Source organism: Peromyscus leucopus, chromosome 2 (genome assembly GCF_004664715.2).
Source record: "Peromyscus leucopus breed LL Stock chromosome 2, UCI_PerLeu_2.1, whole genome shotgun sequence".
In the NCBI taxonomy this organism is placed as follows: domain Eukaryota; kingdom Metazoa; phylum Chordata; class Mammalia; order Rodentia; family Cricetidae; genus Peromyscus; species Peromyscus leucopus.
In genome coordinates this window covers 127,486,301-127,513,072 of record NC_051064.1, presented here as the reverse complement: position 1 = coordinate 127,513,072, position 26,772 = coordinate 127,486,301, and the positions used below count along the sequence as shown (strand labels likewise).

The 26,772-nt window shown below is 37.5% G+C and overlaps 1 protein-coding gene across 4 annotated transcripts in view; it reads left to right on the top strand.

Annotated features, from left to right (window-relative positions):
* The window catches only part of Zmym4 (zinc finger MYM-type containing 4), a 106,010-nt gene that overhangs the window by 52,502 nt on the left and 26,736 nt on the right, over nt 1-26,772 (top strand). For all 4 annotated transcript variants that reach the window (XM_028885405.2, XM_028885404.2, XM_028885407.2 and 1 more), the window contains 15 exons: nt 403-515; nt 899-1,177; nt 1,806-1,956; nt 2,661-2,833; nt 4,410-4,560; nt 5,587-5,727; nt 6,002-6,039; nt 6,930-7,074; nt 10,947-11,065; nt 12,742-12,913; nt 15,518-15,571; nt 16,333-16,512; nt 16,916-17,010; nt 25,021-25,192; nt 25,532-25,627. In XM_028885405.2, the coding sequence (XP_028741238.1) occupies nt 403-515; nt 899-1,177; nt 1,806-1,956; nt 2,661-2,833; nt 4,410-4,560; nt 5,587-5,727; nt 6,002-6,039; nt 6,930-7,074; nt 10,947-11,065; nt 12,742-12,913; nt 15,518-15,571; nt 16,333-16,512; nt 16,916-17,010; nt 25,021-25,192; nt 25,532-25,627 (2,079 nt within the window). The remainder of the gene's footprint in view (nt 1-402; nt 516-898; nt 1,178-1,805; nt 1,957-2,660; nt 2,834-4,409; nt 4,561-5,586; nt 5,728-6,001; nt 6,040-6,929; nt 7,075-10,946; nt 11,066-12,741; nt 12,914-15,517; nt 15,572-16,332; nt 16,513-16,915; nt 17,011-25,020; nt 25,193-25,531; nt 25,628-26,772) is intronic.

Here is a 26,772-nt window from a genome sequence, read left to right as displayed (position 1 = left end):
GTAATAGTTGGGAAATTAGTTACTGCTTTTTTTTGCTGGCCCAAATTTTTGTCTAAATTTAGTTGATTTTTAGGACTACTAATATATTTCACATATTTACTGTAAATATTACCTGTTATCTTCTTTACTTGCTTACCTATTTATACATCCCCCTTACTGAATGGATTATAGACCTCTTTAATGTATCTACTTTATCCACATCCGATATTCTCAAGATTCAATTATTTTAATTCCAGGGTAGATTATGACTATTTAAAAATTTAAAACTTTTTAAATGTTCAGTTTTTGATAGATGTGGCATGATTGAGGTTACTTCATGCTATAGTTTCTGATTTTTGTCTATGATACTTAATTGCTCATAGTTCGTGTGTGACTCATTAGCTTTTACTTTCATTTGCTAAGGTGTACAAGTTCAGTGTAACAGTTGTAAAACCTCAGCAATCCCTCAGTATCATCTAGCCATGTCAGATGGAAGTATTCGCAACTTCTGCAGCTACAGTTGTGTGGTAGCTTTCCAGTAGACTTTGGTTTTCTTCTACAGTCAGTGAATCACCTACTATAGTAATATAAACATATTGTACCAGGATTGTCTGTTTCTACTATAGCTTTCCAGCTTTGATTATTAGTTTAGCCTGTAAAGTCACTTATGTGTCCTGCATAAAATTAAATGACACTATTGGGAGAATAGTAGTTTTGAAGGTTATTGGATTATTTTTCTACATAAGTAAGACTTGCCCTATTCAGTTCTAAGGTAAGACTTGCTCTATTCAGTTCTAAGGTGTTCAATGCCAAGGAACCTAGCTTGTTGCATTACTAGAATCGTGCTTGGCGTACATAGGGGCATAATTTCTATTTCTTGAACAAATGGTAAAATAGACCTATTATCGTTTTAATTTTTCAGAATTTGTTTAACAAACCAACTGGAACGAATTCTTCAGTAGTGCCCTTGTCTCAGGGCCAAGTAATCGTGAGCATCCCCACAGGTTCAGCAGTGTCCTCAGGTGGAGGGAATACCCCTGCTGTGTCCCCCACCTCCATCAACAGCTCTGCTGCGGCTGGTCTCCAGCGACTGGCTGCCCAGTCCCAGCAAGTTGGGTTTGCACGAAGTGTGGTGAAGCTACGGTGTCAACATTGTAATCGTCTTTTTGCCACAAAACCTGAGCTTCTTGACTACAAGGTCAGTGTGGGCTTATCGCTGTTGTGGATGTGTGTACACACAGGAGGCTAAGATGGGAGCATCACGTCATGAAAATCAACTGTGGCACTTGGGTGGTGGTGGTGGCGGCGGCGGCAGCACACGCCTTTAATTCCAGCACTCGGGAGTCAGAGCCAGGAGGATCTCTGTGAGGTCAAGGCCAGCCTGGGATACAGAGGGAGTTCCAGGACAGGCTCCAAAGGTACACAGAGAAACCCTGCCCCCCTCCCCCCCCACAAAATCAACTGTGGCTATTCTCTGAATGCCTCTTTTTACAAAATAAAAAGGGAACCAAACAGCAAAGTATAGATTTATGTAAGTTTGAGTATATATGGTTCTGTCTGTAAATGTATTTTTAATTTTCTTTTTCAAAATTATATTCTTTGGGTTTTTGTTTTTGAAACGGGGGCTTATTATGTAGCTCAGGCTCACCTGGAACTCTGTATTTAGACAGACTGGCTTTGAACTTACAGAGATCTGTCTGTCTCTGCCTACAGAGTGCTGGGATTACAGACACGTGCCACATGACCAACTGTGTACCCTGTAGTTTTGAAGTAAGAAGGATGAAAATTTTCATAACATAAACCAAATGTTTAATATTTCTTTACAGGGTAAAATGTTTCAATTCTGTGGCAAGAATTGTTCTGATGAATATAAGAAAATCAATAATGTAATGGCAATGTGTGAATATTGTAAAATTGAGAAAATTATAAAGGAGACTGTGCGATTCTCAGGTGCTGACAAGTCATTTTGTAGTGAAGGTAATAAGAGAAAAAGTGATCTTCCTGTTGAGCATGGTGGTGGTTTCTAAAGTAGTTGCTTAAGGATTACTGTGTCGATTTATTTTTTCCTTTGTACATATAATGTCTTTTGATTTATTAACAGATCATTTGCTGTTTTTATCTAGTTCTTAATTTATATAGATATAAAATGAAGTGAAAGAACCTCAAAGTACAGTGCAGAAGATGGAGACATGATGGAGATCTCAGACAGTTAGGTCCTGTACTCACTTCAGAATGGAAGTTGTGAAGTTCTAATGCCATCCTAAGTGTGTGTTTCTGAATACAAATGTTCGGAATAGAGATATCAAAATGAAGTTAAATTATTTCTTTTAATTAGATGATACATATGTTTAAAAATGGTTTGATTGACTCTAAAATGGGACAATCATTCTTCATCTGTGACTTTGAAATTTTCTGACTATAACACAAAATAATTACATTTCACATTACAACCTACTATAAACCTAGTATATTTTCACATTTCAAATAAAATAAAAGCTTTATGAATTGGAACTTACTATACATGACATATATTTTAGTCAACACACACAGCTTAGTTTTGATCCTGTAATTGATTTCTTGACCTGTTAGGTCTCAATTGTGAAAACAGTACTGTTCTATATTGAAAATGTAAGTAATTATTATTCACTCCATTATTAATTTTATTTCTCTTGATTTCTTAGGTTGCAAATTGCTTTATAAACATGACTTGGGGAAACGCTGGGGAAGTCACTGTAAAATGTGCAGTTATTGTTTACAGACATCTCCCAAATTGATACAGAATAATTTGGGTGGAAAGGTGGAAGACTTCTGTTGTGAAGAATGCATGTCTAAGTATACAGTTTTATTTTACCAGGTAAAAAAAATCCCATTCACCTGCCTGCATTTGGGGAAAGTTAGCATTAACTTTTTCTTAATTTCATGTAGAAAGAATAATAACTTAGTTATTAAAATTTCTTTTATATTAAATATTTTGTTCCTTATCAGTTAGTACAAAATGTTAGAGATTTAAATCTTACTCCTTTTGTTTCTAATTTACTTTTTTTTTTTTTTTTTTTTTTTTTTGGTTTTTCGAGACAGAGTTTCTCTGTGTAGTTTTGCACCTTTGCTGGAACTCACTTTGTAGACCAGGCTGGCCTCGATGTTTCTAACTTTCTGTAGCAGATGCAGCTGACTTACTGCATTAAAATATTTTTAATAAATTTTATTCATTTATTATTTAAATAAATGAATTTTCTTCTGAAATGTGAAGAACAGAAGCCTTGTTTAAATTGACTTTTTTGAAAAACCTTTGTGTTTTTTAGTTTTTATTTTTGTTACATTTATTTTGTGTGTATGCGTGTGCATGCATGCATGTTGGTGTAGGTGCATGCATGCGATGCATATGAGTGAAGGGGGTCAGATGAGAACTTGTGAGAATTGATTCTCTCTCCACCATGTGCATCCTGGATATTGAATTCAGGTTATCACGTGTGGCAGTAAGTGCCTTTACCTACTGAGCCAACTTGTAGGAACAAAGCTTGGTTTTTCAATTTCTGCTTATTGGGTGTTCTCTAATAATATGAGTTGGTTTTTAAAAGTGATTTTAAAAATATGATGTCATTGGTAGGATTAATGTAATGCCTCAGTGGATAAAGTAATTGTTGTATAAGTGTGAGGACTGGAGTTTGGATCCCCAGAATTCACATAAAAGCCCACATGTAATTCCAGTGCTTGGATGCAGAGCCCACCCAGAGGAAGCCGGATAACTAGAGTACTGCAGTTGATGAGTTCTCCATTCAATTGAAACACAGCTTTAATGAATAAGATGGAGAGTTACTGAAGAAAGACCCCCCCACACACACCACCTTTGTCAATGTTGAGCCTCCACGTTTGACTATGTACATGTTAAAATGTCACATGCACTAGACACACACACACACACACACACACACACAGAAACACACATTTTTTAAAATCATTATTATTAGAAATATTTACCTTTTTAGGATAGTCAGCTTTGAGTTTATGATTTAAGTTCTGTAAAGAACAAATGTTATCTTCACGAATTAAAAGTACACATATAAACTTTTAACTTTTCAAATTAAAAAAATCTACAAGTTAAGTTCTAAAGTTAATTTTCTTACTGTTTCCTGGTTTTATTCTGTGAAACCATATAAATATCTTGTGTGTTTCTTTTTATCCCCCTTATTATGTGTGTATGGGTATTTTTGCCTCTGTGTATGTCTGTGCACTATGTGTACGCCTGGTGCCTGTAGAGTCCTGAAGAGGACATCAATTCCCTTGGAACTGGAGACCATTATGACCTACCATGCAAGGGCTGGGATTTGAACCTGGGTCCTCTGTGAAGAGTAGCTAAGTGCTCCTAAGAGCTGAGCCATCTCTTCAGCCTCTGATAATTTTTCTTCTTTGCTCTCTTCAATTTGTTCCAGATGGCCAAATGTGATGGTTGCAAGAGACAGGGTAAACTCAGTGAGTCATTGAAATGGCGAGGTGAAATAAAACATTTTTGTAACCTGCTTTGTATCTTGATGTTCTGCCATCAGCAAACTGTATGTGACTCACCTTTACAAAACAATTCAGGTAAAATGTAATGAGGAATAAATGAACTATTATTAGTGCAAGGAGCTAACTACTTTTCTAGTACAGATTAGAATACATAAATTTTCAGTAATTTTATGAAATACAAATCTTACTGTGTTCAAATACCATTAACCAGCCGGTCATGGTGGCCTGTAATCCTAGCATTTGGGAACCAAAGGCAGGCAGGTATCTGTGATTCTGAGGCCAGCCTGTTCTACATAGCAAGTTGCAGGACAGCCAGGGCTACATAGAGAGGCTCTGTCTCAAAATAGCAACAACAAAACTGAATAAATACTTTTAACATTTAAATTAAGTCATTTTATTGAGTACCTGAAAGCCAAGGAACTGAATTTTCGTTGTAGTTTTCTCTGAGAATACTGACTCAACCATACTCAGTTTTCTGGGAAAGAATGACATGTACTGTTTTTTAATTCTGTATATGCCTTGGCTTTTATAATGAAAGATTTCGGATTGCTTGTAGCAAAAGAAATGACTAAATCACATGGCTCTTTAAGTATACCATATATAGTCAAGCTTGGCAGTACTTATCTCTAGTCTTACTATATGTCAAGAAAGAATTCTAGGATAGCATAAGCCACATAGTGAGTTTGAGGCAAGCCTGGGTTACATAGTGAGAAAGTCCTTGATATATAAAGGTAATATTTAAGGAACATCTTTCTCTTAAATTCTCATTAAGTCTGTTTTGTAATGGTCATTGTTTGGGATTATATCTTTGGGCATTTTTGTTGGTTTTATGTGAAACAAAGGTAAAATACATGAGAGACTTTAAAGTTTCACTAATCAAAAACAAACAAAAAACCCAGTAATAAAATGGGAAAGAAAAGATACTATCCACGACCTTAGGAAAAAGGTCAGGAAGTGATGAAGCAAAAGCCGAGTTATTTCTAAAGTTTTTCTGCTTCATAGCAGCTTACTCACTCACAGAAGCATTGGTCTCGTCTGACCTTTTGATTTCTATAAAACATAAATTATATGAGCCGTCTTCTTTATTTCTCTTTTAACCAGCAAGTCTTTCCACGGTTCAAGCTCCATCTACCGGTCCCCCATCACTCAGAAAAGATTCAACACCAGTTATTGCTAATGTGGTGTCTTTGGCAAGTGCTCCTGCTGCTCAGCCCACAGCAAACACCAACAGTGTCTTACAAGGTACAGCTTATTTGAACTGGCTTTTTTAACTATTGGAGTTAAATACTGTACATACTTCTGGCAGCTTGCTGCACCACTAGGGTGCACAGTTGTGTTTCCTCGAGTTGCACATCTTTTTTTCTTGTTTTATACTATTACTAGTATAAAAGCGAGCTACTGTTTGCTGTTTCTGAATTGAGTGGTTATGGCTAGTGTTTATGGACTGATAATGGCTGTAATACTAATGTTTAAATAATTTTAATGATCCTAAATTTATATTTTAATCTCTATTAAGGTACAGTTCCAACAGTAACAGCGAAAATCATTGGGGATGTAAGTTATTTTATTGATGTTATTATAATTTTTATGTATGTGCATTGCATATATGTGAGCTAATTACTTTGTTGATGAAAAGAATTGCTGGTGAATAGAATTTCTTTACTCAGTTTTTTAATATACCTTTATTTCTTTGAATGCCTTGTAGGTACTTTTATGTAATTAATTACTAAAGGTTTTTAATTATGCATAATTAAATAAATGTACAGAGGTTGGACATTTATTCTTCTAGATTATTCTTAATGATTATTAACACCCTTACTTAGGTCTCCTCCCTCGCATTCTATGCTGATCATAACTATATATAATTACCTTTTTTTGACTCCATCTTGTCTATATTGTCTCTTAAAAGAATAAATAAAGAAAAAAATAATGAACAAAACTCATGACTGGAACAGTGGTATTTCTGGAAAATGTTCCTAGCCTCTGGGCTAATTTTTGTTTGAGTTACTTTTTAATTGTTTTTGATGACAAACTCTATACTCCTGAACCACAGTTACAACCTTTCCTTCAAGTTTTGAGTGATCCCAAGTGAATCCTTTCATCTTGGTTCCATCTTCTAAGACAATGCCTCTAACTCAGTCAGGAAAGGACAGCTCTCATTTCAAACTCCCTATTGTACCGATTATCAGTGTTTTACAGTAAGCTTTTCACAGTTTTTCTTGATAAGCAAATATAGTAATAGTAAGTACATTGAGTCAGTTTATGGTTATTAATAGTCCTTGATATTTCAGGCATAAAATATATCTGGTTTATTTAGTAGCATATTTACATGTTGATTCTTCTATATAATTCTAGTAATAAGTCTTTTAAATCTGAAATTTTTAATTTATAAAACATTTGAAATCATTTCGTTTCTGATTTTCTTTTTTTTTTAAAAAAACTAGGCAAGTACTCAAACAGATGCCCTGAAACTTCCACCTTCCCAACCTCCAAGGCTTTTGAAGAACAAAGCTTTATTGTGCAAACCCATCACACAAACGAAAGCCACTTCATGTAAACCACATACTCAGAACAAAGAATGCCAGACAGGTATGTTCATTGGATTTAGTATTTTATTTAAGGGAAGGGAGCATCGACTTATCCTGAGTGCACAGTTTCCTAGATAAATTGCTTCTGTTTATTGCTGAGTGTAGTTTGCACAATGTGCCGGTGTAAAAGGTAGTTAGCTCAAAAAGAAGCTAATTCAGCTGGGTGGCCTTTAATCCCAGCACTCGGGAGGCAGAGCCAGGCGGATTTCTGTGCGTTCTCAGCCAGCCTGGTCTACAAAGTGAGATCCAGGACAGGCACCAAAACTACACAGAGAAACCCTGTCTTGAAAAAAACAAAACAAAAACCAAACAAACAAAGAAAAAAAAGCTACTTCATAATACTTTACTATGAATGCATTTAATTTCCTTATTAATAACAATGTTCAGTATAAGCTTTATAATGATGTAGATGGGATTTGAATTCAGAGATGCTTGAGTGTTTTAATGGGCTCCTAAGTTTATACAACTCAATACTATTTTATTTTCTTATTTGTGCATGTGTTCACTTAGTGGTATATATATAGCCCTGTGCTTCTTGCATGTTACACCAGTCCCCATTCCTTCACACTGTTTTAAAAAGTCAGTTGCAACAGGCGGTAGTGGCACACGCCTTTAATCCAGCATTTGAGATGCAGAGGCAGAGGATCTTTTGAGTTCGTGGCCAGCCTGGTCTACAGAGTAAGTTCCATGACAGCCAAGGCTACATAGAAAATGCCTGTCTTAACAAACAAACAAAAATTAGTTGCACTAAGAGTGGTGGTGCATGTTTCAGTCTTATTTCTCATGGGAAAGAGGCAGACAGAGCTCTGAGTTTGAGGCCAGCCTGGTATCTACATAATGAGTTCTTGGCCAGCCATGGCTACCTATAGAGAAACCTTGTCTTAAGACAAAAGGTCAGTTGCTTTGGGAGAGGTTCAAAACTTTCTTGGGAACTTTCTATACCTCTGTACAAAATACCGGCACTGCTCTGGATTCTGGACAGGGTCATGTGATGTTCTTCCTCAGTCTCTCCTGACATAGACATTCTACTCTGTAAGTAATCTGGAGTGAGTGACTAGAAGTCAAGTATTCTTGCCCTGTCAGCTGTTGAGTAGAACCTCCATCTTGTCAATGAAAGCTGATTGGAGAATAGCTGTATCCTCTTGGCTACACATACCAGGAATTTAGTCTCAAGTGAGAAATGTTAGAAACTTATCCCTCCTAGTGAGTTTTTGTTTGTTTTTAGTTTCTTTTTTTATGTGTATGATTGCCTTGCCTACATGTATGTATGTGCACTGTGTGCATGTTCATGGTGCCCATGGAAGTCAGAAGGAAATTGGATCCCCTCTGAAATGAGTTACAGAAATTGTGAGCTGCCATGTGGATATTGGGATTTGAACCTTGGTTATCTACAGAGCAACAAGTGCTTTTAACTGCTGAGCCAACTCTCCAGCCCTCCTTAGTGAGTTTTAAAAGCTTTAATTGGGGACTGAGAGCACAGAGAAGTCCATTCTTCCTTGACACAGCCAGCCAGAGTCTAGTGTGTTTCAAGTTGTGCTGAGCTGAGCTTATACAGTGGAGCAGGTGGTGGCTGGACTGTCACTTTTAGAAATATTAAGTTCTGGGCAGTGGTGGTGCACGCGTTTAATCCTAGCACTCGGAAGCAGAGGTAGGTGGATCTTTGTGAATTTGAGGCCAGCCTGGTCTACGGATCGAGATTCAGGAAAGGCGCAAAACTACACAGAGAAACCCTGTCTCGAACTCTCCCTTCCCCGCCCCCCCAAAAAAAAAGAAAAAAGAAAAGGGCTGGAGAGATGATTCAGTGGTTAAGAGCACTGGCTCTTCTTCCAAAGGTCCTGAGTTCAATTCCCAGCAACCACATGGTGGCTTCCAACCATCTGTAATGAGATCTGGCACCCTCTTCTGGCATGCAGGCAGAACACTGCATACATAATAAATAAATCCTAAAAAAAAAAAAAAAAAAAAAAAAAAAAAAAAAAAAAGTCTGTGCATAAAAAAAAAACAAAGAAAGAAAAAAGAAATATTAAGTTCTATTTGTTCTTCACATTCAAGACAGTTGCCCAAGAATTACTCTTTCTTAGTCTTCATCTTTGCTTGTTTGCTTTTGTCTTGCTGGCTTCTCTTGCTTCCAATCAGAGGTCCCAGAGTTTTTAAAATAGAAAGGAATCCTAGATGAAAAGTTGTCATCATGTAGCCTGTTGATCCCAAACAATATGTACATAAATTACCTGAGACTTACTTAACAGGTTCCTTTCAGTGGAGTCGACTCATTCTTTGTCTTACCGGTGTGGTCATGCATGTGCCATGGTGAGCATGTAGAGCATGTCAGAGGACAACTTAGTTGATTCTATCCTGGGAGTTGTCATCATATTTTTAAGGAACCTTCTCACTATTTTCCATAATGGCTATACTAATTTATAGTGCCCACCAAGAGTGTTAGAGTCCTTTCTCTGTGCTCACCAGCATTTTTTTTTCTTCTTCTTTGATAGTAATACTTCTTTAATAGTAATCATTCTCGTTGGGTTGAGATGGTGTTTCATTTTAATTTTTTAAAATTTATTTTTATTTATGTGTTTTTATGCCTTCTCTGTATGTGCACCAGATACATGCTAGTGCCCACAGAAGCCAGAAGGGGGCATCAGGTTCTCTGGAACTCAAGTTCGGGTAGTAATGAGCCATCTGATGCCAGTGCTGGGTACGAAACCCAGGTCCTTTTTAATTGTAGCAATTGCACTTAAGGGTTCAGCTGTCTGTCCAGCCCTGTTATTATAATTTTGATAGGCATTTCTCTCGTGATCCTTAGTGATTCTGAGTATTTTTTCATTTTTATTGGCATTCTTACTTTTTTGTCCTTATAATGAAATATCCAGGGTAGCTAACTTAATCAGAAAAGGCTTATTTAGCAAATAATTTTGGAGGTCACACAGGCTTGGGGATGCCTCTCCTGACCACTGTTACCACATGGTGTGAGTAACATTGAGATGAAAATCTGTAGGAACAAGCTCTTTCCCAAGAACAGAGAAACTATTATCCTATACTGCCTACTAAGAGATTGATTCTTCCACCCCATTGTCCTAAGGTCCTCTTAAAGGTTCTACCACCCACCAGCAACACCACCTGGACAAAGTCGTTAATTAGAGTGTACTCTTGCAGGTTATTAGCATATTCAAATCCTTGTATTGTCCATTTATATGTATTCTTTGGAGAAATGTCTTTTTAGAAGATTTGATCAATTGTAAGTCAGGTTATTTGTTCTTTTTCTCTTCATTTGGTTGAATTTCTTCTATATTCTAGATATTACTCTCTTGTCAGATGAATAGTTTGCAAATGTTTGGTGCATTCTGTAACTTGTCTCTTAGCTCCTGAATTCATTTATGTATATAACATTTTGAGTTTGGTATAAGCTCTTTGGCCAATTATATATTGCTGCCTCTTTCCATGAGGTCTTCCGAACAGTATCCTGAATCATTTCTCCTATATCTATTTGTTACTCATTTTGAACTGCTATTTTTCGTGTTTATTAAATCTTCAGCATACAAATATTCAGTGTTCTTAGCATAATTTTTTTGAATACCTGCCCTTTCTCAAATGTAAATTCTCTCTTTTTTTTTTTTTTTTGGTTGGTTGGTTTGGTTTTTGGTGTTTTGAGACAGTTACTCTGTGAAGCTTTTGCTATCCTGGAACTCCCTCTGTAGCCCAGGCTAGCCTTGAACTTGAGATCCACCTGCATTTACCTCCCAAGTGCTAGTATTAAAGGTGTGTGCTGCCTGGAACAAAATCTCCTTTTTTAAGATGGAATTTCGTTAAACTGTTTCTAACTCTTTATCTGTGTGTGTGTGTGTGTGTGTGTTTTGTTTATGTTTTTTTCATTAGAAGACACTCGAAGTGAGCCCCAGGTTATGGTGGTACCAGTCCCTGTGCCTGTGTTTGTTCCCATACCCCTTCATCTTTATACCCAGTATACTCCTGTCCCGTTTGGAATTCCAGTTCCTGTGAGTAATCATTGAAAGATTAAATCTAATTTATCTTGCCTTTTCTTCTTTTATAATTTCCTCAGCTATGTAATGAAATGTTTCACTTGTTTTTTTTTTTAAATTCAACTAATTTTGTTTGGCTGATGTTATATTGCTATTGTTATATATTGTCGAGAATGTAGAAGACTTCTTTTATTCATACCTTATCTTCTGGAAGAACATTATGATGTAGCATGGTGGCTCACATCTGTAATCTCAGTACTTGTTAGGTTGAGGGAGGAGGACTGAGGCCCCTTGAAGGTGAGCCTGGGCTATATAGTATGTTCCAGGCCAGTCTTGGCTACAGTGAGTCCTTGCCTTGAAATAACAAAAGCAAGGACTGGAGAGATTCAGAGGACCTGGGTTTGATTCCGAGTACCCACGTAGTGGCTCATACATTCGTAACTTCAGTTCTGGGCGATCTGCTGCCTTCCTCTGATCTCTGTGTGTACCAGACATGCATGTAGTACTCATACATACATGCAGGGAAACCATTTATACACATAAAGTAGCTCTGAGAAGCAACAACAACAAAATTAAAAAAAAAAAAAAAAAAAAAGGAAAAGAAGTAGTGAGGTCAATCAAATAGAAAAGAAAAATCAGAAATTACATTATGTTAGAGTCCTGAATTCTGAGCCATGAAGGTGGTTGAACTGGTAATGGTGCTTGCATCCAATTAAGCAAGCCTGGTGATCTGAATTCAATCCCTGGAATCTATATAAAGGGGAAGGATCAAACTGACTCCATATGTTGTCCTATGACCATGGCATATATTTCCAAAGAATATACTAAAACATAATAATAATAATAATAATAATAATAATAATCAATAAAATAAAAATTGAGGGTGTTGAACTGTAGCAGAGTTAAGAGAGGATACCTATCATTATTTCTCACTTTTTATTAAATACATTTTTCAAATTGACAGCTTTAAAAATGTTAAGAAATATCAACAAAACTTATTTTTATGTTGTAGGATTATTCTTTTGAAGGATTCACAAGCACTTTGTTGAGTATCCAGAAAACTATTTACTAGTTTTGTTTGTTTGTTTGATTGTTTAAATTGTTTTTAGTTTATAGATAGAGTATCACTATGTAGCCCTGACCGGTTGTATTTGTGCTATGTAGTCCAGACTGGCCTCAAACTCATAGAGGTCTTCCTGCCTCTGCCTTGCATGTGACACCATACCCTGCTTGTTTACTAGATTTTATTTTAATCATTCTAGTCTTATAAAAACAGACTACCAAGACTCATAATTCTCAGCAATGAAAATTTCTTTTTTCCATTATTTTAATACTTAGAGATTCTGTCAACAAGCCAGTTGAGTAAGAACCTCTCAGAGGGTGGGGAGATGGCTCAGTCAGTCAAGTGCCCGCTGTGTAAGCACCAGGCCAGAGTTCAGTGTCCAGCACTGATTTAAACGCCAGGCTTAGTTGTACACCTACAGTCACGGTGCTTGAAAAACAGAGACAGGAAGATCCCTGGAGCCAGTCTGCCATCTCTGTGTTGAGTGGCAGACCCTGCCTCATAAAAATAAGATAGTGAACAATTGAAGAAGGTACCTATTGTGGACCTCTGGCCACAGACCCAGACCCAGATACACACACACAGACACACGGGAGACAGAGAAAACCTTCAGTCCTTGTTCTTTCAGATGCCTGTTCCCATGCTTATTCCATCCTCTGTGGATAATGAGGATAAAGCCACCGAGAGTATTGAAGACCTTAAAGAAAAGCTTCCCACACATCCGTTTGAAGAGGATCTCCTTGAGATGGCAGAAATGATTGCAGAAGATGAAGAGAAGGAGAAGAGTCTATCTCAGGGAGGTTGGTACTATCTTTAAAGATTTTTTTTTAAAGCTCATCTACAATTCTACAATTTACTTTTACCAGTAATTTTAAATTTCATCTTGTATTTTATTCTTATATCCAAACATATGTTCCACGTTCCTAATTCCTTATTTATAGTCGATAGCATGATGATGTTATTAAACAGAAACATAGGATAGAGAGTCTGTTGGCTTAGTTACGTATAGAGAAGTCTGATTCTGTTAGTTTGGAATAAGGATGATGATAATAGATGACATTTTTTTTTTTGTATGCTTCTCACAGTCTAGTGTATCCTATGTTTTCCTGCTTTAGCCTTCAGAACCAGCCTGTGAAGGGAGTATTGTTACTTGACATTTCTCATATTGAAATAAATGTTTATTTTGTACTGTCTCTATGTATAGCTAAGACATGGTAGAACCAGAATTTGGCCCACAACACACAATTTAAAGGAACTTACTGATCTGTATTCCAGGAAGCTTTCTAACCTTGATTGTACCATCTTAATTTGTGGTTACAGGTAGATGTAGAGAAAATACAATTGTTGAAATATGAAGCACAGAAGTGTTTTCATATATTATGAATGAACTGAGAAATATTTGTGTTTTTTGAGCCCAACATCACTTTTTCTTTTCTTTTATTCACCGGTAGATTTGAACAACTATTAAGGTTCTGAGGTTTTTGTTTTGTCTTTTGAAGCACGGCCTCATGTAGTCCAAACTGGTCTTGAACTGCTGGTCCTTCTATTCCCCTGATCTCCCCAGTGCTGTGATTACCATCATGGACCACCATGTTCAGCTAGGTGGTGCATTTGGCTTTACATAATAGGCATTAGAAAAATTTTTGAGCATTATTTCACATGGAGAAACAATGCAAACTTTATTGTAGTGTTACCAGCAGGTTTGAGTCTTTTAAAGATTTGTGGGGTTTGTTTCTTTGTTTTGTTTTGTTTTTTTTTGGTGTGTGTGGGGCATCTGTTTTGAGACAGAGTTTCTCTGTGTAGCCTTGGTTGTCCTAGAACTCGTTCTGTGGACCAAACTGGCCTTGAACTCAGAGATTCATCAGCTTTTCCCTCCCCAGTGCTGCTATTAGAGGCATGTCCCACCACTGCCTGTTCATTTGTCTTCATTTTAATTGTGTGTAAGTGTGTATATATATGTCTTGTGCATGTTTTTGTGCACCTAAATGCAGTACCTAAGGAGGCAATACCCCTGGAGGTGGGGTTAGAGACATTTCCAAGCTGCTCAATGTAGATGTTTGGAAATGAACTCAGGTCCCGTAAGAGCATAATGTGCTCCTATCTTAACTGACCAATTTTGTAAATCATTCATGCTTACTTCAGTGGAAGCTTATTTATGATTATCAGTATTTCCCATGTTTTTCTTCTTTAATATATTATCTTATAATTCTGACTCATTTGCTATAGAATGTCTTGGGATATTAGAATATTATCCCTTTTCTGGAACAACTTTTAACTTCTTTTTATATATATATATATATATTTTATTTTACAATACCATTCACTTCTACATATCAGCCATGGGTTCCCCTATTCTCCCCCCTCCCAGTCTCACCCCTTACCCCCAGCCTACCCTCCATTCCCACCTCCTCCAGGACAAGTACTCCCCCGAAGACTGCGATCAACCTGGTAGACTCAGTCCAGGGAGGTCCAGTCCCTAACTTTTAACTTCTAATAGTATATTTAAAAGTTTGAGACAATTCATGATGATAAACCTTAATTTAAATTGGCCCTTTGTAGCCAGGCATGGTAGCACATAGGGATTATTCTAGCACTTGAGAGGGTGAGGCAGGAGAGTCATATAGCTAGTCTGAATTATATAATAGTAAAAACTATTATATATATGAATTATATAATAGTGAAATCCAAAAAGGGGCAGGTGTGACTTCTCCATCACATTGCTATTTAATATCCGTTGGGTTCTCTGCATTGTGATGGATATCTTTGCTTTTGCATATTGTTGAGTCCGAAAAGCTTAAAAAATAAGCTAGCTTCAAGACAAACACTTGAAATCACTTTAGTGTACGTAAAAAGAAATAGTTAAGAAATACAATAAGGAGAAATGGAATTTGGGAATAATTTCTCTTTGATTTTAGTATGAAAAATAAAAGCCAAAATATCTTCCTCAGTAAGCTGAGAAAGTGTCTTTTTCTGTGTTGACTCTCTGAACTTTATTTCAAATATCTCAGTTTTCATTGAATTGTGTTGCCCTCACTTATGTAACAATTATTTTTATTGTAAGTGTATTGGCTTTTTGAGGCAGATGTAAAAGGTATATTTATGTTCATTTTCTTTGCACGTATGCGGGTGTGCATGTAACTATATAAAAGGATTTCAAATGGCAAAAGAGTACAGAATCAGAAGTAAAATCCCTTTTCACTATGGCTTCTCTCACATTGCTGAAGTGTAAACATTGATGAGAGCATGGGTGATTTAACTTCTTTTATTACAAATGTTTCATTATATGATGGATCAGGCCGTACGTATAGATGTCTGTTTACCTAGAAGTTTCTATTGTGAGTAATACTTACCAAGAAGTCATTTTATTTGAGATGTAATGTGTTTTGCTTGCTTTTTTTATTTAGAATCTCAAACTTCTGAACAAGAACTCTTTCTAGACACCAAGATATTTGAAAAAGGTTTGTAGTTATATATTTTAGTTTTTAGAAATACTATGCTCTGCTAACAATAGAAACTCATAATTCTTGGATTTAGTATTTTATAATTTTACTTAATTTATAAGGGCATCAATTGACTGTCGTGCTGATTTGTAATGCAAATAATAAAATCTACCTCAAATGTTTTATAGATTGAGATGATGCATTATAGTGTTTACTAAGAACAGGAAGTCAATTGTGTGAAGCTATTAAACAGGATGCTTGATTCTTTGTGTGTGTGTGTGTGTGTGTGTCCGTCCGTCCGTCCGTCCGTCTGTCTGAGTGTGTATATCTGCACACGTGAATGTGGGTATATAGGCAAGTATGTGACCAATGTGTTTAGAGGTTAGAAGACATCTTTAGATATTTTTCCTCAGTCAACATCCACTTTGGGGGAAGTTAGTGTTTTTTTCACTGGCCTTGAACTAGCTGGATAGGCTGGGCTGGCTAGCTAGCAATCATCAAGGATTCACTTGTCTGTGTCTCCTAGGTGCTAGGATTATATCATGCCATCATGCCTGTCCTTTTCGTTTTTTTTTTTTTTTTTTTAAAGTATGGGTTCTGGGGATGAAACCCATAAAAAGCAGATACTTAACTGATGGAGTGGTCTCTCCAACCACAGGTTATTTTATTAGTTGTGCCTAGATAATTATCTGTCAATCGTCTTTCAGTTTTCAGTATGTAGAGGCTCAGGAGAGTTTTTGAATATGTCAAGAGAGCATATTTGTTTTCTTCACTTTCAGACCAAGGAAGTACATATAGTGGTGATCTTGAATCAGAGGCAGTTTCAACTCCACACAGCTGGGAGGAAGAGCTGAATCATTATGCTTTAAAGTCAAATGCTGTGCAAGAAGTTGATTCAGAACTGAAACAGTTCTCAAAAGGGGAAACAGAACAGGATCTGGAGGCAGATTTTCCATCAGGTCTGTACAGCCTAATGTGACTACTGAGGTCATCTATTTCAGAAGATTGGCAAGGCTCCAAGTTTGCATTATTAATCAGTTGTGGTGTGTTAGGGATTACCTAGGTCACAAGCGTTTCCTGCCTTTATAAATGTGAATGTCTGGCATAAGGTTCTTATACCTGGTTTATTTGATTTTTTTTTTTCAATTTTTAAAAACTTTTCCAACAGTAACCATTTATGAAAGGTTTCCTTGATAATGAACTTTTCATTTATGTATTAAGTTCTTTGTTTCTCTTAAGTATATAACTGAAGTTCTTATATCACAAACTAAGAATAGACTAATGGTTTTTAATACTTTTTTTATGGTTTCTCTTTAAATCTGTATTACATATCTCAATTGTGCTTTCTGATGGTTATTTTAGAATCCTTTGACCCACTTAATAAAGGACAGGGAATCCAGGCTCGTGCTCGAACAAGACGGAGACACCGAGATGGCTTCCCCCAGCCCAGACGAAGAGTAAGCAGAAGCTTAACTTTTAGAGTTTGTATTCTTTTGTTTTAGCTATATTTATTAGTTCTTTCTCTTTCCAAAACTTTGTAGCATCCCAAATCAAGTATTTTCATGGAAACTTAAGTTTCCATGCCTTTGTTTCATATGTCAAAAACATGCCACTTATTACATATTTCTTTGAATCAGAACTTTTTCTTTCTTTCTTTCTTTTCTTTTTTTCCCCCCCCCCCCCCAGACAGGGTTTCTCTGTGTAGCTTTGCGCCTTTCCTGGAGCTCACTTGGTAGCCCAGGCTGGCCTCGAACTCACAGAGATCCGCCTGGCTCTGCCTCCTGAGTGCTGGGATTAAAGGCGTGCGCCACCACCGCCCGGCAGAACTTTTTCTTTTGTTTTTAGAATTACAGGTTTTGGTTTATTACTTCAAAAAAGGTTTTTATAGGAGCCTAGCGAGACAGGCCAATGGTAAAGAGCATTTGCTGCTCTTACATAAGACCAGGATTTCATTGCCAGTCCCTACATGACAGTTCAACTGTCTGTTACTCCAGTCCCAGGGGATCAGATGCCCTCTTCTGATCTTTGCAGGCATTGCACACACGCATCACATAGACATAAATGCAGGCAGAACACCCATACACATGAAAATAAGTGGGAGGAGCTTTTTATAATCTTTTTTAATGGGCCAATGAGGTTTTCTTAGAGGATAAAGGTGCTTGTCACCAAGGTTTATAACCTGAGTTTGAACATTGGGACCCACATAGTAAAAGGAGAAATCTGACTATTATAAGTTGTCCTTTGATCTCACACACATATCAACCATAGCATGTGCAGGTCCACATTCGTATGCAAGCCCACGTACATGCACTTTATAAAAAGTAAATAATTTTATGATGGAATAATAATCCAGGGGCTGGAGACACAACTCAGCAGTTAAGAGCTCCTGTTCTTGCAGAGGACATGGATTTGCTTCTAACACCCATGTTGTGCAGCGCCCAGCTGCCTATAACTGGAAACCCAGGGGACCCAACACTCTGTTCTGGATTCCAGGGACTCCTGCACAGACCTGTACTTTAGCCAGTCATATATACATATCATTAAAAATAACTAAAAATTCTAAATATTTTAGTCCAAGCACTCAGGAGACAGAAGCAGGAGGATCTCTGAGTTCAAGGCCAGCCTGGTCTACAGAGAGTTCCAGGACAGCCAGGACCACACAGAGAAAACCTGTCTTGAAAAACAAAAAAATTAAACAAACATCTAAATTTTCTGTTTTTGAACTCTAAGTTTAGTTAATTTTTATATTTTCTGATAAGTTAACTTTTCTATGATAAAGTATACAAATTAAATTCTTATAGGCTGTTTTTCATATTGAAAGGGTTTTCCCAAAAGATAAGAGAGAGGAGGGACCAGTGAGATGGCTCAGTGAGTAAAGGTACTTGCTACCTAGCCTGAGTTGAATCCTTCCTCCCTCCCCTTCCAGTTACCAGCCACCCTGAACACACATACGCCCAATAGAGTAGTCTTCAACTTTTTTTTGTTGAAAAAATTTTCACCAAATAAACAAAAAGCAAAAACAACGCCCCCACCCTCCAACCCAGCACTAGGGACAGGCCAGCCTGGTCTACAGAGCAAGTTTCAGAACAGCCAGGCCTACACAGAGAAACCCTGTCTCAAAAAAAAAAAAAAAAAATTTAAAAAAAGAGGAAGAACAAACAAGTTCATACAAGCTTCTTTTGATTATGTTTCCCTCTCCTCATGATTTCCGTAGAGCTCTTCTCACTTCCTTAGCCTCACAACTTTATGTTCTTGTTCTCTCTTTAAAACAATCAAAAAACGGGATTGGAGAGATGGCTCAGAGGTTAAGAGTACTTTAATGCTCTTCCAGATGGACCTGTGTTCAATTCCTAGCACCCACATGGCAGCTAACAACTGTCTGTAACTCCAGTCCTAGGGTACTAAAACATCAATGTACATAAAATAAATAAATGGCTTAAAAAACAAAACCAAGCAAAAAACAACAAAATGAAATACACACCCATCAGGAAAATGAAAATAAACAATCAAAACACGAAATTCCAAACAAAGCAAAATGAAATAAAGTCTACAAAAATACTCTTCATTTTGTTTTGTGTTGGCCAACTACCCCTAGGCATGGAGCATGCCATGAAGTATGATTGATATATCCAGGTAGACGTCATTGGAGAAACTAATTTTTCCTTTGTCTGTGTGTTTTAAATGTAGAATAGATTCTTGGTTAGTGGAACCCCATGTCTACTTCCCCATCTACCTTGAAACTGTACAGGTCTTAATATTTGTTGCTATAGTCTCTGTGAGCTCATATGTGCATCAGTCCTGTTGTGTCTCAAGGACAGTGTTTTTTTGGAGTCCTCCATCATTTGTGCCTCTTACATGTATCCTTATTTTTTAAAACCACGTTTCAGTTGCATTTAAATCTACATAAATTCTAAATATAGTTTGGTGGACTTTAACAAGTAAACACATTGTGTAACCATTGCCATGCATGAACAATTAAATTATATGAAGTATTTCTTAGTATTTTGTAATCAGTCTTATCCAGATGTTGATAGCCACTAATCTGTTATGTGGATTAATACAGAATGGTATTGTTTGACTGAAATTGCAGATACGTAGTATCATATGGTACTTTCCTAGTCTACCTTTTCTGACAGCAGTGGGCCTTTGAGGTTTATCCATGCTGCTTTGTGTCTCAGTGGTTCCATTCCTTTTGTTTCTAAGTAGCATTCATTGTATAAAGAGACCAAAATTTGTGCAGCTGCCTAACAGGTGATGCAAATTTGGGCTATCTAGAGAGTTGTTAGGATCATTCTAGTGTAAATCTTCACATAAACACATGTTTTCATTTTTCTTGAGGAATAGTATTTAGAAATAAGAATACTAGGTTTTATGCTAACTATATTTTTAACTGTATAAAAGATACTGAACTGGGTGTTTCGTTTTACATTCCCACAGGCAGTGTAGGATAGTCCACAAACACCCATGATTTTGCAAACACTTGATATTTTTATCAAAAGTTTTTAGCCTTTTAAAATAGTTTGTGGATTGTTTGTTTTTGCTCCTGGTTACAAAGGCTTAGTGAACATGCTTTCATAGGCATTTTTACCATTTGTGAACCGTCTTTGGCAAAATATCTTTGGGTGTGTATACCTAAGACTCTTTTTTGGATGTGTGTTGAGTGGGAGTTGTCAATGAGTTGTAGTTGTTTTGTTTGTGTGTTTTTTAAGAATGAGGTGTTATTTTATTGTGTAGTTTTTGTTGGATGGTTGGCCTGTACCTCAGCATTTCTGCTTCTGCTTTTCAAGTGCTGAAATAATAGATGTGCATTACTCCTCCTGTATTTTTTATATGGTTATAATTTCTTTATTCAATAAGGAATTTTTTTCATATAGCTCATTCATTCATTTCTTCATTGATTTTATTTGCAGTGTTTGGAGTTGAACCCAAGGCCATAGGCGTAGTAGACAAGTGCTCTATCCTTAAGCTGCATTTCTGTTGTTTTTGAGATATGGTCTCATGTAACCCATGTTAGCCTAAACCTTCATTGTAGCAGAGGACAACCTTAACTCTTTACCCTCTCTGCCTCTGCTTGTTTTTCTTATTTTGCTTTCTCTTGCTGTGATATAAAACATTCTGACCAAAGCACCTTTGGAGGAAATGGTTCATTTGCCTTATACTTATTTGTTTCGGTCCATCATGGAAGTAAGTCAGGGCAGGACTCAAGGCAGGAACCTAGATGTAAGAACTGATGTAGAGGCTGCAGATGAATGCTGCTCTTCATGGCTTGCTCACTTTGCTTTTCTAAACTCAGTACCACCTGCTCAGGGGTGGTACCACCCCAGTGGGCTGGTTCTTCCCACGCCAATCACTAGTAAAAAAAAATGCCCCACAGACTTGTCTACAAGCTAATTTGATGGAGGCATTTTCTCAAATGAGGTCCCTCTTCCCAGGTGACACTAGTTTGTGTCAAGTTGATAAAACTGCCTAGGACAGTGACTTTTATTTTTTTCTTTCTTTCATTTCATTCATTCATTCATTCATTCATTTTTGCTTTTTGTTGTTTTCGAGACAGGGTCTCTCTCTGTGTAGCCCTGGCTGTCCTGGAACTCGCTCTGTAAACCAGGCTGGCCTTGAAGTCAGAGATCCACTTGTCTCTGCCTCTATCTAAAAGTCATTGTCTCTCACAAGTGGTATCTAAAATAACTCTCTTACGTTTTCTCTTCTTCAAGAAAAAGCTTTGAAGCCTGGCCTGGAACTCAAAGAAATCTGCCTGTCTCTGCTTCCGTAGTGCTGGGATTAAAGGCATGCATCACCACCGCCCATCCTTGTTTTCTTTTAGAAGTTTTATAATTTTGACTTTGATTTTTCTGGACCATTTTGATGTTAATTTTTTTTACCTGAAGGTCAAGGCTGGATTCCTTGTACACGGCCGTCCATTTTCTATAGTATCACACTTATACAAGATCAGCTTTTCCCCTTCAAGTTACACTTGCACTTTTACATAAAAGAAGGCTAACTTTGCTGTAGCATATGTAGAAATCATATTTCTGAAGTATCCATTCAGTTGTATTGATTTTTAAAAAAAAATATTTTTATGCCATTACCAAGTTCCTTTTTTTTTTGGTTTTTCGAGACAGGGTTTCTCTGTGTAGCTTTGCGCCTTTCCTGGAGCTCACTTGGTAGCCCAGGCTGGCCTTGAACTCACAGAGATCCGCCTGCCTCTGCCTCCCAAGTGCTAGGATTAAAGGCGTGCGCCACCACGCCCGGCCCAAGTTCCTTTTTTTAAAAGAAGATTTTTATTATTTTTTAAGAACTGTGTTTGTCTATGTATATGCAGTTGAGTGCAGTTTTCCAAGGAGGCCAGAGATACCAAATCCCGCTGGAGCTGGAGTTACAGGTGATTGTGAGCAGCCTGATAACAGGTGTTGGGACCTAAACTTGGGTTTCTTGCAAGAGTAGTATTTGTTTTTAACCCTGAGCCATCTCACCAGCCTCCAATACCATCTTTTCAAATCATTGCTTTACAATGAGTCTTGAAGTCAAAGGTGTAGTCTTTTTTTTTTTTTCTTTTTTCTGTTTTATAAGCATTAGTGTTTTTGTTCTTGTTTGCCTTCATGTATATCTGTGTGAGGGTGTCAGATTCCCTGGAACTGGAGTTACAGACAGTTGTGAGCTGCCATGTGGGTGCTGGGAATCAAACCTGGGTCCTCTGGAAGAGCAGTCAGTGCTCTGAACCACCGAGCCATCTCTCTAGCCTAGTCTTGTTTTTCTCAATTGTAATTTTCATATTTCTAAATTTAATTCCTTAAATTTTTAAAGCCAGGTGGATTTTTCATTGGAGTTATCCTGTATCCATATAGATCATAGAATTGGCATCTCTAGCAGTTGTGCCATTTAATTCATAAAGATGTTATCTCCCTACTTTATTTATTACTTATTTCATGTAACACTGTGTAGTGTGTATCTGAGTATATATGTGTGTGTGTGCATGCACATGCATGCATTTAGAGGTCAGAAGTCAGTCCAGTGATTTTTTTTTTTTTTTTTTTTGCTATCATTCTCTACCTTACCTTTGAGACAGGCTCTCTCACTGAGCTCCATGGATCTGCCTTTTCTGTCCCCACATGTCCTGTCCCATTGGTGTGTCTCCTTCTGCCCAAATAGGGTTGCAGGCACAGGACCACACTCGCCCCAGGTATTTGTTTAGTTTGGTTTCTCTGTGTAGCCCTGGCTGTCCTGGATCTCACTCTGGAGACCAGGCGGCCTAGAATTCAGAGATCCACCTCCTTCTGCCTCCTGTGTGCTATGTCCACCACCACCACCTGGCATTTCCTCAGGTTGTTATTACAATTAAATTATGCATATTAATTATATTAATTAATTGTTGGGGTAGAGTCTTACTCTGTAGCCGAGGCCATTCATCCATCCATTCATCCATCCATCCATCCATCCAACCATCTCTATCTGTCTATTAGTTTTTCAAGACAGGGTTTCTCTGTGTTGTTTTGGAGCTTTCCTGGATCTCACTCTGTAGACCAGGCTGGCCTCAAACTCACATAGATCCGCCTGGCTCTGCCTCCCGCGTGCTGGGATTAAAGGTAGCAGCTACCACCACCTGGCACCCAGGCTATTTATTAAGACCGGGTCTCACTCAGTGGCCCAGCTAGCCTCAAACTTTGGGTAATCCTCCTAATTCAGCCTTCTAAGTGCCAGTATTCTATTTAAATTTTCAGCATGAGTTCACAAATTAAAATTAGCAATAATGTTATAAATACTATCCCTTATCATTTTGTCTCTATATTTTAGAGTTCTTGGCATTTTATATTTTGATTTTTTTAATCTAAATTATTTTAGCTGGAGAATTACCAATGTTAAAAAAATTTTTTTTAAAGGACCAACTTGTATTTTACCAGTTTTAAAAAATGTTTCCCCCATTATTTTTATATTTCGTTCTTTGTTTAATGTTTTCATTAACACATATTAATTATACATAACAATGGGTTTCATTATATTTTCAAGCACATACTCCCACATGCGTGCACACAGGCACACCACGCACGCACACACGCACACACACACATGTTCCCCTTTTTGGTTCCTGTCCCAGTCATTCTCTTCCTATTTATAGCTAACATCCCTTTTACTTCCATGATGTCTGTTGTTTGTTTGTTTGTTTGTTTTGTTTTTAAAATTACCTCATAAGTTTCATTAGGGTTGCTTATAGAGACTGTTCATGACGTATTAACATTGTTGATAGGGAGCTGTATCAGCCCCTTTTCTCTTTGCTTTGGTCTTTTTTTTTTTTTTTTTTTTTTTTTGGTTTTTCGAGACAGGGTTTCTCTGCGTAGCTTTGAGCCTTTCCTGGAACTCACTTGGTAGCCCAGTCTGGCCTCGAACTCACAAAGATCCGCCTGGCTCTGCCTCCCGAGTGCTGGGATTAAAGGCGTGCGCCACCACCGCCCTGCCTGCTTTGGTCTTTTTGAGACAGTCATACTGTGTGGCCATGGCTGGCTTCAGTTTGCTAAGTAGATCATGCTAGACTCAAAATTACAGTGATCCTCCTGCCTCTGCCTCTCAAGTGCTGAGATTACTGGTGCGTGCCATCATGGTTAGCCTTCTTTATCTTTGGGTTTTAATATGGTCTTCCTTTTTAAGACAGAAAGTTTAGGTCGTAGATCTTAGGAGTCTCTTTATTCCAGTTTTTCTTTATTTTGTTTTCAACATTAATGGGACTAGCACCCCAAGCTTCATGAATGCTAGGCACATGTTCTCCCTGAGTTAATGCCTGAGCTCTTGCAGTTTTGTAGAAGCTTGTACAATTTTGGATATCCCACTCAGAGCACTGCATTCACTCCATCACAGAATTCTTTTTAAGTTTTATGCTTTTCATTTAAGATCACAGAATTTTCTTATTACAGCTATGTTTTCTTTCTTGACCTATGCAATATTTATAAGTATACTATTAATTTATGACGAGATTTTTCTTGACATTTTTCCTTATTGGCTTTAAGTCTAGTTCTTATGTAAAGAATTTACCGAGACCTATTTTATAGCTTGGAATATGACCCATTCAAGTAAGCTTTTACTACATCACATGGTAATGGCTATATTTCAGTTTCCTAAATGTTGATAATTACTGTGGTGATTCTTTATCATATGAATTGGATTAGATGATTTCTTGGTGTTTTGAGACAGGTTTTTATGTAGTCCAGGCTGGTCTTGAGCTTTCCATGGAGCTGAGAATGACCTTGTATTTCTCCTAATCCTCTTGCCTCTACTTCCCAAGTGCTATAACAGGTGTGTGTCACCATGCCTGAAAGGATAAGATTGTTTTTACAACCCTTTCAGCTCTGAATTCTGAATCTTTAAGTTATAAAAATAAATTTTTTATTCAGAAGGATTATTCTCTTTGCAACTCTGAGAACTCAGATCTTAAAATTCTAAGGCTAAGTTTTATAATTTGTGAATTTTTGGGATTCTCACAGGGGAGGAAGAAGTCTGTAGTACCTGTGGAGCCCAGGAGTCTTATTCAAGGAGCCTTGCAAGGGTGTTCAGTGTCTGGAATGACACTGAAGTATATGTATGGAGTGAATGCCTGGAAGAACTGGGTTCAGTGGAAAAACGCCAAGGAAGAACAGGGAGATCTGAAGTGCGGGGGTAAGTACCCAGTATACACTGTGGTGTCGGTGCAAATACAGGAAATAGAAACAAAGTCATAAATGTATTCAAAGAAGATTAACCCATAAGATTTAGAGCTTGGCGGGCGGTGGTGGCGCACGCCTTTAATCCCAGCACTCGGGAGGCAGAGGCAGGCGAATCTCTGTGAGTTCGAGGCCAGCCTGGGCTACCAAGTGAGTTCCAGGAAAGGCGCAAAGCTACATAGAGAAACCCTGTCTCGACAAAACCAAAAAAAAAAAAAAAAAAAAAGACTTAGAGCTTGGTTTTACTCAATCCCACTTTATTACTGTTACTTACCTGTCTCATTTGTCCCATCAGGAGGTGAACATGCCTCTCCTAGTCCAGGTTCTGACTCCTTAGGAAGTGTTCAAGACCAGTCACTCACTCAAGAATCCTCAGACCAAGGTTGTAAAGGTAAAACTTGCTTCTGTCTCTTTTGTATAAATTACTTATAATATTGGAGCTTTGAGAATATTTTATGTGCATGAATGTTTTGCCTATATATGTATCTGTGGAACACATGCATGTCTGGTGCATCCAGATGCCAGAAGAGGGTATCAGATCTCCTAGAACTAGAATTACAGGCAGTTAGGATCATGTGGGTGCTGAGAATCTTACCTGGGTCCTCTGGAAGAACAGCCAGTGGTCTTAGCCCTGAGCCATCTCTCCAGCTCCTAATAAAATTGTTGATTCAAGTTTGTAAACTGATCAGATAAGTTAGTCCCAGCACTGCAAAGGAAGGAGGATCAAAAGAGGATCAAAAAGGTACATGGTGAGGTCAAGACCCCAATAAAGAGGAAGGTTTTGCTAAATTGAGTTTTAAAATGTAAGGTTTTAAATTTTAAGAAAGAGTGATTAATTTCTTATCTCAAGTTCTAAAGATATTACTATATTCTAAAGATATTACTATGTAGGCAAAGTTGTAGCTTCTGATACTGAGTGTATAAAGCACATGTAAGGAATTTTATTTTATTTTAATTATCTTTTTTAATATTTCATTCCGACCATGCAGTGGTGGCACACGCCTTTAATACCAGCACTTGGGAAGCAGAGCCAGGCGGACCTCTGTGAGTTTGAGGCCATTCTATATGCATTAGTATTTTGCCGTGGGTTTTAGGTCACCTGAAACTGGAGTTGCAGACAGTTGTGAGCTGCCTTGTGGGTGCTGGGACTTGAACCCGGGTCCTCTGGAAAAGCATCCAATTCTCTTAGTCACTGAGCCATCTCTCCAATTCCAGGAATTTTATTTTTAAGGTTACAGATGATTCCAGATAATTTGCTTGAGTCCTCTTTCTGTATGGTAAACCATATGAAACACTTAAGAATTTTGTGATATTTTGGGTGAAAAAATACCAAGAAAAGACTTGCTTCTTCTTTAGAAATATTCCCTGCCATCAATATCCTTATGGCTTTAGAAAATTTTTAAGATTTATTTTGTGTATATGAGTGTTTTTCCTGTATTTATGTACATGCACCACATGTGTGATTGGTAGCTGAGGAGGTCAGAAGACGTTAGTTCCCTGGAACTATGTGTGTCACCACGTCGTTGCTGGGAACCA